Source organism: Mytilus edulis, chromosome 3 (genome assembly GCF_963676685.1).
Source record: "Mytilus edulis chromosome 3, xbMytEdul2.2, whole genome shotgun sequence".
NCBI classification, from domain to species: domain Eukaryota; kingdom Metazoa; phylum Mollusca; class Bivalvia; order Mytilida; family Mytilidae; genus Mytilus; species Mytilus edulis.
The window spans coordinates 63,852,350-63,867,577 of record NC_092346.1 but is presented as its reverse complement, the minus strand read 5'-3'; the positions used below and the strand labels follow the sequence as shown (position 1 = coordinate 63,867,577).

At 31.4% G+C, this 15,228-nt stretch overlaps 1 protein-coding gene and 1 pseudogene across 1 annotated transcript; both read left to right on the top strand.

Moving 5' to 3' along the window:
- The first annotated feature begins 1,639 nt into the window (after nt 1-1,639).
- Nucleotides 1,640-14,920, top strand: LOC139517110 (arginine-hydroxylase NDUFAF5, mitochondrial-like). The gene is made up of 11 exons (XM_071307794.1): nt 1,640-1,971; nt 2,807-2,847; nt 3,307-3,418; nt 3,661-3,767; nt 4,563-4,602; nt 11,658-11,768; nt 12,175-12,261; nt 13,311-13,371; nt 13,685-13,768; nt 14,300-14,379; nt 14,764-14,920. Exons 1-11 carry the CDS (start codon nt 1,747-1,749, stop codon nt 14,875-14,877), a joined length of 1,062 nt encoding a protein of 353 aa, XP_071163895.1. The 5' UTR covers nt 1,640-1,746; the 3' UTR covers nt 14,878-14,920.
- LOC139514922 (uncharacterized) lies at nt 7,316-9,319 on the top strand (annotated as a pseudogene).
- Nucleotides 14,921-15,228: the final 308 nt, after the last annotated feature.

Sequence of the window (15,228 nt, the reverse complement as noted above, 5' to 3'; positions counted from 1 at the left end):
TTAGTATGTTCATGTTTGGCTATAAGACAACAAATTTTACATAAAATTTTATGATCTTCATTACTCATCATCCAAATATTTTTTTCAGGATTTTGTAATTGGGTAAAATTAGGACATTTCAAACAAATAACATTAATACGATCATAACGTTCACCTTTATACTTTGTACATGTTAGTAAAAAATGGTTCTCATCTTCCGAGCGGCTACCTCGCCAGATGAGCAATGAATCACAATCTATTTTGCCTGATAGTATGAAATTCAAAACAGTGTAGCTGTGGCAATTGATTGACACATTAAAATCATTCATTGACTGGGACAATTTAGGTGAACGTTTGTATGTAACGACCAATGCTCACTATGTACTTTTTAAAGACACTTAAACTATGGGGTCACCAAAGGTTCTCAACACCTAAATAAAGTAATTCGAAAAATTAATCAGAAATAACACGATATTTTTATTTATATCAATTATATAAATCAAAACACAAAGGTTATTCCTGATTAATTTTTCGAATTATTTTATAATTAAAGGCGTTAAGAAACCTTTGGTGACCCCACAGTTTAAATGTCTATCGTAGGTACGTCATGAACAGTGGTTGTTACAGACAAACGTTCACGTAAATTGTCCCAGTCAATGGATGATTTTGATGGGTCAATCAATGGCCACAGCTACACTGTTTTGAATTTCATACTAATACCTTGATATCTTCCTAACTCTATTTGAAGTATATAAGTATAGGTCATTCTTTCTTAAATATTTATATAACTATAAGTACTGAATTTCAGTGAATGTTATATTAAAATGGGTACGTTTTTTGAGGCAAAAATCAGTGGCACGCCCCTACCAAAAAAATATCGAAGTTACCCGGCCCCCGACTATTCAGCTGCATTTGTCCCACAATCCACTTGCGTTTGTAGGCTACAAACGCAAGTAGATAATGGGGATGGTTTTAATGAGACTATAATTTAATGTACATAATGTATACATATATATACTGAACAGGCCAAGGATTTGTGTAGTAATCCTTTACTATACAAATCATTGAACAGGCTCAGCCTGAACTGATCTTTAAAATTACCGGTATTATTGATATTTGTAAATAAAACATTGAAGGGTCTGTTATGAGTATATTGACTGCTGTACCCCTATTTTTGACATTTTTACTCTTTGAGTATGTTTGTTTTGTTCATGCATCGTTGACAATGTAATGGAATTTGATACGACTGTCATACAAGTGAGAGGTTTAGCTATCTATAAAACCAGGTTCAATCCACCATTTTCTACATTAGAAAATGCCTGTACCAAGTCAGGAATATGACAGTTCTTATCCATTCGTTTGATGTGTTTGGACTTTTGATTTTGCCTTTTTATTTTTTATTTTCCTTTTTGAATTTTCCTCGGAGTTCAGTATTTTTGTGTTTTTACTTTTTTCAGAGTCAGTGGCAATAGCCTTGCAGTTGAGAAGTGATGATATTATAATTTTGAAAAAAAAACCAACCCATCCGTCTATCTGAGAGAAATTATAAATGGCCGTTTTGGTATCAAAATAATATTGATATTTGTGGTCTTCAGATCAACTATACATGTGTCACGCAATTTGATTAGTTTAAATTACCCAATCACAGGTAGTTTTATGCATAATTTTCGGTGAATTTACAAAGATGGCGGCCGAGAAAAGTTGAAAGTGACCTGATCTTGTTTGATCGTCATAAACGCTAATTTTAAACCAGGTAAAGAGTTGAACATGGTTTTAACTGTATCAACTGGTTGTTCTTGGTGCCACCTAACATGGCTATACAGAAACTGTGCTAAAACAATAAAGAACCCACATTTTATGATGAGGAGATGTTTAGCAACCAAGAAACCAGAGACAGTTATGAATGTTTTCGACAGAAATGCGAAGAAGCTACAAAAAGAGCGGACTACACTATTGAAAGACTACAAAGTGTATGATTACGTAAAGGAAGAGGTATATAGATTTTGCCAAGATTAACTTACAACTGTTATGACTTTAATATGTAACCTGATTGCACTAAAAAAAACCAGCATAATTTTACGGTGTGTACACCAAAAGAAAGTTTATTGGCATGTATAACCAACTGAGAATTTCAAGGGCAAACTTCTAGAATCACATTCAACTCTTTGAAAAGATTCAGAAATTGTATACGTTTTTCAATACTATTAGTTAGACAGGTCCTGATCATGAACATCCAGACAGACAGTCAATATGTATACAAATCTTATTGACTTAAAGATGTATATAATTTTTGCCTTTATTAGTGAATTTGTTAGATATTTCTTTTCATTGTTTGAATTATCTCCCCTAAGTCTTCTCCAAAAAAAAATAGTTATGCAAGTATTTCTATTTTTGCTTTAGATCAAGTTAAATGGGCTATACAAGAAGAAATTTCAGTCTTTAGTTCCAATATCTAACATTTTTAGTAATAATTAGAGGTAATGAGGACTAGAGCATGTTTTTTGTTGGAATTGAATAGATAAAACAATAGGGAGAACAAATAATAAATTACAGAATAACACGGTGCTTAATTATAGAGAATATACATGTAGTATAATTCAGTCATTTTGGCTTATATTTACAGAACATTCACTGAACATTTTGTAATTAATTTCAAAAATTATTTTTTACTTGAAATTTTAAAATTATTACTTAAAAGATATGTTGAGCTTACATCAACTAACATCAAACTAGACTAAGGTTTAATTGTTTATTTATTTATATTTACCAGGATGGCATTTTCTGAGTATCAGACAAGTTATATTTATATATTTTTATTGTATTTTAGATTGGATACAGAACATTTGATAGAATATGTGACATTAAAAGGTAAAGAGATTCGCTTAAAGTTTACCCTCCTTTAAATTCGGAAATTCTTTTAGTTAATTACATTTGTTTAAAATATTATTAAGCTGCTTCCTTACAATAGTAAGGTAAATTGGGTACATGTACAATGTATTAAAAAAAAGTAACCAAAAGAGAAAAATAAAGGTTCATGACTCATAAAAAGAGCTAACATATACATGTGATGATGGAAAATGATATTCATTAATTCAATAGTTTTAATATGACTGCTTTTATTTTTGTGGTGCCTTCAGCATTGATGAAGAAATACACTAATTTGAAGACACATCAAAATCAGGTACATGTAGTTTAATGGCCTAAATTGGGTTCAACTCAGATGAAGAATGTGTAGTTAGCAATAATCAAACACACAGCAAGTCACATACATGTAGAAATCATGTAGATATTTTGAATACCATGTAAAAATGTAAATTTCAATTGCAGGGAATTTGATGTACTTGTAGACTTGGGCTGTGGTAGAGGATATGTTTCAAAACATCTTCAGAAAGAAATGGTGAAGACTGTATACCAGTGTGAAATAACTGAATTACTACTGGTAAGCACAATCATTCTTTATTACAACTATGCAGTGTTAATGAGGAGACTGTGTGTAACTATTTTTAGAAGTTTGACTTCCTTGTAGAAACTTACTTTATAATAATAAAGACTATGTCAAGTAATTATAATAATAAAGACTATGTCAAGTGGTTTAGTAAAACTGTATATTTTATAAATGCATATAAAAATTGTCAGAGGTGCTCTCATAATTATACCTTAAAATTATGTTCTCTTTTACAGAAACAGTGTGAAAAACCAGAAGATGTTATAACACATCATATGGTTGTAGATGAAGAATTTATACCATTTAAAGAAAACTCTATAGATATGTTTGTTAGTAGTTTAAGGTAAGAGTATTATTTATATTGCATTCGAAATACACCTTTTGGTGTCAGACCAGGACTTTTCATGTCTTGAATATGTAAGTGACGTACTGAATGGCCATCAAAAGGCATTCGGCATGTCAATTGGGTCTACTCCAATAGTCAATACTGCCACCAGAACTGTCAGTTTTGATGAAGTGAATTAGAATAAATAGCTTTAATTTAATTTATAGACACTGAAATATTATATAAAATCATAAAATGGAGAAAAAAATATTGGTCTTTTATCAATAGTTGAAAATATATTGTAAAAGTAATAGTATAAGAAGGTCTTTAATAACTATGGTTAAGTGATTGTTTCTTGTTAATCTACATTTAAGTTTAACATATGGAGATGTATAGTTAATTTCAAACCTACTGGTCTAAATTGATAATCAATACCTATACATGTACATGTAAAGATCCTTTCAACATATCACTACTTTTGTAATTTCAGTTGAAACTTCTTTCCAGATGTCTTACACACTTAATACTTTTACATTATTTAAACTGATCACAAATAGTAAGGTTACACAGACATTTGAACCTAAACAATTGATATTTATTTGTGATTTTATTACAATAACCTAAAATGTCAGAGAGCACAAACTTTATACCTTAAAATTCTGTTCTATTTTACAGAAGCAATGTGAAAACCCAGAAGATGTTATAACACATATGGTTGTAGATGATGAATTTATACCATTTCACCTACAATTGATATTTATGAATGATTTTATTACAAATGACAAAGAAAATAGTTTTTTTTTAATTTTTCAGTTTACATTGGGTTAATGATCTTCCTGGTTGCTTTAGACAGGTAAGTTTATTTTCCTGACATCAGCGACATGACAAACATACATGTATAGTGTTTATTGAGATGTTACACAGCTTAGCTCTTTTTTAATGGTCTAGGTGACAAATTTGTTTATGTGAAGAAAGCATTGAATTTTTAGGTTGTGATCTTTGAAATTTCTTGGTGTTCTTTGCAACTACAGTTAACTCTCGTTGTCTCGAACTCGCTTGACTCGAAATTTCGGATGAGTCGAAGTTTTCACGTGGTCCCAAACTTTATTCCATACAAAAGTATGTAATTGGATGAGTCGAAATTTCGGTTGAGTCGAACTAAATTAACGGTCCCAAGGTTAACGAAAGCATTCAAAATTCATTTTTTATCTCGAACTAATACACATATGTCAAAACATGACCTCCGGGATTTAAATGGATTGAATAGTTAATCTGACAATACACGTGTAATTAAATTTCCGGTCACTGACCACTGTAATGATTTATGACATGCAATTTCCATGAGTGTTTACTTAAGATTATCTTTTAAAGAATTTTGACAAATAATTAGTGATACATTGTTAATGTTCATGAAAAAGTATTTAAAATGTTTACAGAACAATTAATTTGTGATTTACACTAATGAGCTTGGGTGTGTATAAAGTGAGGATTATGGCTTCCGTTGATGATCACCTAAAAACTACTCAAACGGCGTCTTTAATCTTGTTATATTTTCTTTTGAAAAGAAAGAGTGAGATAAAACAAAATGAATAGAAATCAAAATTTTCTTAAATCTCTTGTATCCGAAAATAAACAATTTTGTCAGCTATAACCGACCTGAATAACGAAACTATCGATTAGAAATTACTCTCTTGGAAAAGCCATAGGATTTTTTTTTTTAATTAAAAGAATTGAATAAATAAAAAAAAATGTTATCATTATAATAAAAGACTGTGACATACAAATACATCGATCTGATACTAGAATATCGATCCCCTTACCATATTTACCCGGATTTATTTTAGCAAGAGTTGTGTCCCTTAGATTGTCGAACTTCCGGTGTTTGTTGAGTCGAACTACGTGTATCTCGAAATATTTCTCTGGTCCGGCTGACTTCGACATAACGAGAGTCGACTGTATTTAACAACTTTTGAAAACTAATTAGGACGATTATTATTCCACATTTTGATATCTTACTTAACCCCCACTGACTTAACTTTTACAAAATCTGTTTTAAATGTCCAATTTTGACCCTATATACATAATATTTTTATACCTAAATTATACACTGATGTGTAATTAGATACATTCTGTTGGTAGCCACTTTAGGTTCAGCCTTTGGTTATTGTTTTTTTAGACAACAATAACTTTGTCAGACCCAGTGTTCTCCCCAGGATTTTTGGATAGCGCTGTGGTAAGCGCGTGATTTTCGACAATTCTCAGTAACTTTTTCGCGGCGCGCGGTTGGTTTGTAATTGATTTGTTATGTGTTTTTCTTATATAATGCTATTGATGTTTTCTCTTGTAATGATGTCCTCATCATGCTCATGGAAGTTACCCCTTTGTTTGCTAATGTTATTGTCTGGATATAGACATGATAGAAGAAAAGTCTTTTTGTCTCCATTGTAAATACATATAATCCTCATATTATCTGTCTATAAAACCCAAGGAGAAGTCTTTTCCATGGTGGGTCTATACCAGACTGCCTAGATGTGAAGATTTCTTATCACTAATAGGTGATGTTGCAGAACATGTAGGACCAACAATAAAGTCATTGTCAGCTTCTGTGAGAAAGTTTTCAATGACAAGATTGGTATTTTTTACATTTACTTTAAATTTTATTAACATTTCTAGCAAAGTACAACTTTTCAATAAAAAGGAGTATAGTATTTCAAAGGAAGAAATGAAATTGGCCTTTTAATAATATTCAAATCTTATCAAAGACTTGCTTAAAAAAAAGGCTAAAATATTCCAATTATGAATATGAAAGAAATCCTTTAAAAATATTTTAAAGAGATTTTTTTATTTCAAAGGTGAATTACCAATCAAATACATTATGTATGCCAATTGAAACAACTACCACCTTTAAAGGTTTTGTTTGATAATTTTATAAACATTTGAATACATGCCACCAGATAAGTTTGTCAAGATTTGGACAATACTTCTTTTAGGTCTTTCCCTCCCAAATTATCTCCCTTACTGGCTGACATAACTTCCTGTTTACACCTGTGTCTTTTTTTAGCATTAAATACTATTCCTTATCCAAGCCATCCTCTGTTTACATTAAATTTAAAGCAATATTTAATTAAGATATATTGATGATTGGTTGACAAATATCGATATTTTATATATATTTACACAAAATTTTCGTTTTGTTTTATTCCCTTATCCATTTGAAAAAGAGCCATGTATGGTCAAGTAATCGTAAACTACGGGCTTATAATGAATCCCTTGATAACAGGGTTGCTTCTTTCAAGCAATACAGGTTCGACAGTTCGGTTGTAAACGCAAAAAAAGTAATGATATAATCGTAGATGGTTCAAAAAATGGTCGAGACAACGTTGTCAGAGAAGGGGGTAAAACTTCCCTTATATAATTTAGAAATGAACTTTTCAGCACCCGAGACATGTATTATATGTCTCTGTTAGCACTGTCCATTCCCATAGATACCAACCATTACGATTTTCCCGTAATTTTTACGATTTTGCCATCAAAACTACGCTATTACGGTCAATATCCCAATAATTACGGATTCCTAATCGCCGCCGTTCAATTTTTGAAAAACACGGATTTTTTACATTGCCTTTCCGGCAGGGTCCGGTTTTTAGAAAACTCCAGTTTCAGTTCCGTTTTCTCGGGAGTTATCGAGTATCGTTTGGTAACTAACTGACTTCCGAAGAGTCAAACACGCATTTGAACCATTTCATGTAGTGGCTTTCCCCGTTTCTGTTCTTCTCCTTTGCAAAATAAAAATGTCAGAGTCTGGGCCGTCTGCCCCCAAAATTAAAAAGAAAGCCAAGGGACAGCGATATAGGGCTGAATATTCAATCGAATACCCATGCCTTATAAAGTCAACAAAGGAAAGTTGCGTGTTTTGCACATACTGCAAACAAGATGTAAGTGTTTTGCACGGGGGTCGTGACGACTGTAAATGGCATGTCGAGTCCAAAAAGCATGAGAGCAATGCAAACCTACAAAATAGCAACTCTAACCTTTTATCTTTTTTTTGAAAAATGAGAATCCCCAATGGAACTCCAAGTCACAAATGCAGAAACGTTATTTACAAATATTATTATAGAACATAACGTCCCAATAGCAGTCAGTGACCATGCAGGACCTTTATTCAGGAAAATGTTTCCTGACACTGAAATTGCTAAAAAGTATGGTTGTGCAAGAACCAAAACGTCTGCAATAATTGACTATCTCTCAAGAGACAAAATTGAAACTATTGTGGAGACACTTCAAAAAACATTTTTTGCATGTGCTACAGATGGCAGTAATGATGTCAACACACAACTATATCCGATAGTAGTTCGTTATTATAATAAAGAAATTGATCAGATAATGACTGCTTTGTTATCAATGCCAAGTTGTAATGAAAGTTGTACTGGGGAAAATATTTTCAACTTGCTCAATCGGGAGTTTGTGAAATACAACATACCATGGGGAAATTGTGTTTCATTTGGTTGTGACAATGCGTCAGTGATGACTGGAAAGCACAAGGGTGTTGCTAAATTTGTAGCCGATCAGAATGAAAATATCTATATAAGTGGTTGTCCTTGTCATCTTGTACATATCGCTGCACAGAAAGCAGCTCAGAAAATACCAATAAAATTTGAAGATTTGCTTGTTGATATTTACTATTATTTAGATAAAAGTTCTAAGCGTAATTTAGAATTAAAAAAACTGTCAACTGATGTGTGAAATAAAAACCCACAAAATCTTAAAACATGTTTCCACAAGATGGCTTTCATTGGGCAAATGTTTAGAAAGACTTCTTGAGCAGTGGGATGCACTGAAAATGTTTTTTGAACAAGAATATGAGATCGAAAAGAAAAAAAAGGAAAAACAAAAATTAGCTAGTGAAAAAAAGGAAAAGAAAAATGCTAGCTCAACTGTGACATCTGAAAAAAGTAAGGGCAAAGCAAAAACTGACAAAAATGAAGAAAAACAAAAAACTGATAAAAGAAAAGACAAATCAAAAACTGAATCAAGACCTTCTGGATCAAAAACTAACACCGTTACGGTTTCTAAACCAAGCAATCCATCAACATTTATGGCAAGGCAAGCTTCAAATGACAAAACATCTAAACCTAAACAAAGGGAAGTCATGTTGCCATCAAGGGTAGAAAGAGTACACAGATTATTAAGTAGTCCAAAGACCAAGTTGTACTGTCTTTTTCTGAAACAAACAATTCCATTATTTGATTCATTTAACACATTTCTACAGAGTGACAAACCTTTAATCTATGTATTAAGGAGAGAAATTCTTGCATTACTAACTGACTTATACACCAGATTTGTGAAGCCTTCATCTATCACATTCACTAGTAATCTGTTAAAAGTTAATTACACTGAAAGAAAAAATCAAAAAAATAGGGAAGACCTTACCATTGGAGCAGAAACCAGAATTCACTTGAGACTTGTCAAACTCACTTCTGAAGAAGAAACAACTTTTTATAAATCCATCAGAGAGTTTTTTATGGCTGCTTGTGACTACAAATAAAAAAAAAATCCTGTAAATGACCCTCTCTTACACCATGCAGAAGTTGCAGATGTAAAAGTAAGATCAAATCAAAAGTTCTGCTCAGTAGAATATTTTATTGATAAGTTGTCAATGGCACTAGTGTCTGATACTGCATCAGATAAAAACAGCATGAAAGATCAACTAGAAGACAATTTGCCCATTATCAAATTGAGAATCTTTCGCCTGACATTACTGAAGCAGAGCGAATTGACATTACTTGGAATATGATTGCTAAGATTAAGGGAACTGATGGAAAACCAAAATATTCAGAACTGTCTAAACTAATGCTTGGCATACTAGTTATCCCACACAGCAATGCTGACAGTGAAAGAATTTTCAGTCAAGTCAGAAAAAACAGAACTGAAACTCGGCCTAATTTATCAGTGTCAACTCTGTCTTCTTTGATGGTTGTTAAAACTTACATGACCTCCACAGACAAGAAGTGTCATGAACACACTTACACACCAAAACAATTGAAAAGTGCTAAGTCAGCAACATACCAGGCATTACAGAATTGACTGTCCCAGAATTTTATTGACTGTTTTATATATGTTTTAAGTTTGACAGTGTGAACTCATAAAGGATTATGTACAAAGTATTTGTCACATTAAAACATTTAACTTTACTATTCTTTTTTTTATAAAATTACTTCCAACACCCAAGTTGAAGTATTGTCATTGATATAAGATGTACTAAAATCAAGGGACATACAAAATATATACTAGTAAATTAAAAGGACATGCCAGTAAACATTAACAAATTCCAATAAACAAAAACAATGGTACAAAAATGTCAATCAAAATGTCTATTAGAAACAAGACTAATTATGAACAACTTACGAATGGAATACATACTACAGATAACATATGTTAAGAGACATGTTTTTGCACATCTTTTTGCATCCATTCGTCAGTGTTTATTTTGGTAAATGCATGTTTTTGAATGATTACTGAAAAGTTTTCAAAATTACTGAAAATTTGATAGATTGTTACTGATTGTGTCAAAAGGGGGTTGGCATCTATGCATTCCTTTCATACGTTTCGGCATCTTTATAAAGCGAAAAAATGTAGCAGTGTTCTGTTAACCTTACGACGTTTAACTTGGCTTCACCCAAGCTGGACATCGAGAAACTCGGAAAGTGAATTTCTCAAGTCTAGTATCAGCTTGGGGTTTGTTTTTCTAATCATATCCTCTTAATTGTTTTCAAAGGGTAAAATTCATTACTGTAGAATTGCTGATTAAACAGGTATTAGTTCGATTGGGTGATAATTAATACTTCAAAGACTAGCTCATTGAAGCCAATTTGATCGTTGTTAAAATCAGTGTTTGTTCAAAGTTCGTTAAACAAGTTTGTGAATGTCGTTGGGAAATGCGGTCAATTTATTTCTTCTCATTTCATTCATATATGCCTCTATATATTCATTAAATAGATGTCAATGTTGAAATCTTTGTTTATTTTGATCTCTCAACGACGCCATTTTGTAAAATTTATTAGACTGGTCCCGCGGAGTTACAACGGAAATAATTCGTTCAAAAATCGTTAACCAGTCAATCACGTGATCCGAAAAGAAAAATAAGCGGGAAATTTTAAAAAATACGAAAAAAAATATAGCGACGCGGTTGAACGGGATAGCGACGCGGTCAGTGCAATAGGACAGCGGGAAATTGAAATAGCGCTGAAAATCGCGGCGCTAAAACGGCCTGGGGAGAACACTGGTCAGACCCACATGATATTTTGAAAAATACTTGGTACAATTGTATGTATGCCAGATGCAATGTTTTGTTTACATGAGACTCCTCAGTGTTTTTTTGAATTATAACAGTTGCAAGTCAAATCAAATATATTAAAAAGTCTAGGAGCACCAATAACTGAAAATTCCAAAAAGTTGTGCCAAATATTGCTTAGGCAAGCTTTACCTGTGGTAGATAGTACTGAGCTAATGAATAATCCAACATTATATAAACAGTGAATTGTAAGAACATACCAATGAGGTTTCATGTTAGCATTTAAATGCTTACTACAGTTCTAGTAGTACTAGACTAATGATACCCTCGGAAAGAAATGTCCACAAGCATCTACCCAGTGGTTGCAGAAACTCATCAAAGATACTTATAACTTGGTACACAAGACACCAATTTCATTCTGACACTTAAGACTCATCAGTGACATTATAAAGTTAAAGAGTATTGGTAACCTACAATTTCAAAAAGACAATAGACAGTATCAGAGCAAAAGTTTTTTTAAATTTAATTTTTCAGAAATAAAGTATTACTTTTATTTGTTTTATGTTATGTAGATTATAACTAGAGATAATTCATTCATTGAGTCTATGTTTTTACAGGTTCAAAAATCTTTAAAAAATGATGGTGCTTTTATTGGATGTATGTTTGGAGGAGACACCTTATTTGAATTAAGAGTATCATTACAGTTAGCTGAGACAGAGTTAGAAGGGGTATGTAAAACTATGTATAGAAATGACTGTTGTGAAATTAGTAAGCAATATAGAACAAATGCTTCTGTTCACAATATTAATATTTATCTTTGGTCCTCATTCACTGTACCTTAGGGTCAGGATGACTTTTGGTAGTTAATGAATATACTAGCTTTGTACTGTTTTATTGTAATAGCCATAACACAAATGCACTGTTGTTTCTGTTTTTGTTTAAATTACTGAATTAGTTTGCTTAAAATTTCTTTTTTGATAACCCTCATATGGAAGCCAAGTCCAAATTTGGAAAGGCAAATTGTATAATGGATAAATTGTCTTAAAAAATTGTAGCTAGAACTGAAAAGCATTTATTTCATAATTTCTTCATATTGATTAATTGAATGCTAAATGTATAAAATTATCTTTGCAGGGTTTTGCTCCACATATATCACCATTTACAGATGTGAGAGATCTAGGTAGTTTATTAAATAATTCTGGCTTCACCTTACTAACTATAGTAAGTAAGTCATTTTGTATTACTGTTTTGCATAAAAGTGAAAAAATTGTAATTGCATGAGGGAGAGTTGTTTTTCATGTGAAGTTAAAAACATTAATTTGGAAGTAAATAATTTGTATTTAAAAATTTTGATTGCTCTATCAATATTTAAGAAAAAATTTCAGAATAATTTCCATTCCTGTTGGATATCGTTTCATTGTTTACACTGCAAAAATCTTGTTTTGTCTACTGAAGACTTGCACACACCTCGATTTAGTTCTTTTTAATACAGTAGAAACATGAATATACAGAACCTTTGATGAATAACAAAGCATGTAGATTTTATGTCATAACATTTCAATCAAATATTTGTAAAGGGGTACTGTGGATTCATTATTATTTTTTGGATATCAATTTTTGTGGGTTAGTGGGAACAGGTGAACCACAAATTCAAATGTCAACAAATAACAAATTTTCAATAGGCTATGTGTACAGAAATTGGCAAAACAACGAAATCAAATATCCATGAATATGCAAGTTTTTTAGCAATCCACAAAAATTGATACCCACGAAAAATAAATGAATCCACAGCATCATCTAGTCATATTAATAAGAATTTCAAAATTTCCTAATTTACATCTAAAAAAAACAGTATCTTTATTTTGTATACTTATGCAAAAGTACATTGACAAATTAATCTTAACATCCATTGATACTTAATACTGTAAGCTATACAACAACAGTCTTATGACCTTATGAATAGAGTGTGATCAAGTATGTCTACTTTGAAAGAATCTTCTATTGTAACATAAACAGTGGCGTTCCAGAATTTTCATAAGTGGGGGCCCACTGACTGCATAAGAGAGGGCCCACTACAGTCATGCTTCAGTGATTCCCTATATAATCAACCTATTTTTTCCTAAAAAAAGGGGGGACCGGGTCCCCTGAAAAACCCTCTAAATCCGCCTCTGTTAAACAGTCATAGTTCTTTAGCAAAGGTGGACCTTTTTAACATGAATATAACATCAATCAGTAATAGATTTAATGTTAGTGTATACTTTATATTGTAGGATGTTGATGAAATGACAGTTATTTATCCTGGAATAAAAGAGTTGATGCATGATCTCAAAGGTTAGAAACTTGAACTATTCTAATTTTTTGAAAAATTAATCAAACTGTAAAGATATATGCATAATTTGACGACATTATAGTCTTAAAGGGGAGATAATTTTACTCCTAAACTTATTCAATTTCTATTGCTTTGGATCAATTAGGAAAACCACTAGCCTTTCTGAGCTGCAAAAAATTATCTGTGGAGTAAAAATGAAAACATATTTTTTCTGTTGTGTTTGAAATTCTTGAATTAACTGGAACATGCAGTTTCTTTAAAATAGCAGTACAATGTAAAATGGATACATAAGCAATCTATTTTTTTATCTTTCAGGAATGGGAGAAAATAATTGTGCCTGGTCAAGGAAGCCTATGCTGCATAGAAATACTATAGAACTAGCTAACGAAAAATATAAAGGTATTATAATTTGATAGAACAAGTTACATTATAAAGATAAATGATAAATAACATTGTTTAAAATGAAATGGCAAACACAAAAAATGATAAAATTATGGTTTGGGTTAATTTGACTGCTGTTCAGATGTTAAAACTCACATCTTGAAATCTAGGAAAAGCCTTTTTGAATATTTGCTTCTTTAATACTTTATTTGACAATTTTGTCTTCCTCAGTTTATATTTTTTGGAAGACTAATTGTTTTAAGGACACATTTCTGAATTAAGTTACTGATTGCACGAGGATTTCAATGTCACTTTTATTGACAATACAAGCATATGTAAGACTTTTAAACCTGAATTGACATTGTACATATATACACAGTTATGTTTTTCAATGGTGGCACATCAATCAATTTTTTACTAAATTAAATTTTAAAGAAGACAATTATGCAGAAAGATATTCCTGATGATATTCAGGTAGATAAAATATACTCAAAAATAACATTACATAAACCATTAATACTTTGCACTCAATATTGAAATTCTTTTCAGAAATGTTTGGTAAAGAAGGTGGTATTCCTGCAACTTTCCAAATAATCAATTTTATAGGATGGAAACCAGATCCTTCTCAGGTAATAATGATGTGATGCTGTTGTTTATATGTCTGTAGACCAAAATGTCCCTAACACAAATAGAAGTGTTCCATATGATTATGAAGATTTCAAGTGATCAAATATCTCTTTTATATAGGTTTTAAACACAAAGGTTTAAATCCAAATCAATCTCTGTAAAATTTTCTTGGTTTTTGCTGATCTTGCCTTTACAACAAGACAAACAAAGGTGACCTATTAAACAAAATATAATTCTTCTGTATATCTAAATTTTGAACATTTAAATGCTTTCAGTAGAACATTATCACATTTTATTAGATGCAGTAGTACAATTCATATATACATATATTCCAAAAAAAAAAAGGTGTTGTTTGATACTGATTTTCACAATCTTATTTTTTGTAGGCTAAACCAGCTAAGAGAGGAAGTGGTCAAGTTTCCTTTGCTGATTTACATAAAATAAATGAACCTACCAAGGACAAAGATATTTCGAATGATGAAGACAAACATTCTAAGTGATTTGATATTTATTGCTGGCAATAAAAAAAATAATGAAATCTCAGTACAATTATTTTTTTTTGCTTCGTAAAACTTTCAAAAAGTGAAGTCATGGAGAGGGTGTATGAAAAGATTCATAGGGAAAGTGAAAGCTTATAAAAAAGCTTTAATATAAACCATTAAGACGCACATTAGTTTTATTTGGTAAAAATTCAATAAATAAACATTACAATTAATATCATGAGTCATCACCAGGTATTCTAAAGGGAAAGGCTTCAAGAACCAATATGCATCCTTATTTTTATACAGTTAAGCTGTATTATGCGAGCACCCTAAATTTGTGTTCTACCTAATATATGCTGAAATACGTGC

Coding starts and splice junctions, on each gene's coding strand:
- LOC139517110 (XM_071307794.1), top strand. CDS start 1,747: ATGGTTTTAACTGTATCAACTGGTTGTTCTTGGTGCCACCTAACATGG. Junction 1,972..2,806: donor ATGATTACGTAAAGGAAGAG/GTATATAGATTT, acceptor ATTGTATTTTAG/ATTGGATACAGAACATTTGA. Junction 13,769..14,299: donor AGCTAACGAAAAATATAAAG/GTATTATAATTT, acceptor AATTCTTTTCAG/AAATGTTTGGTAAAGAAGGT.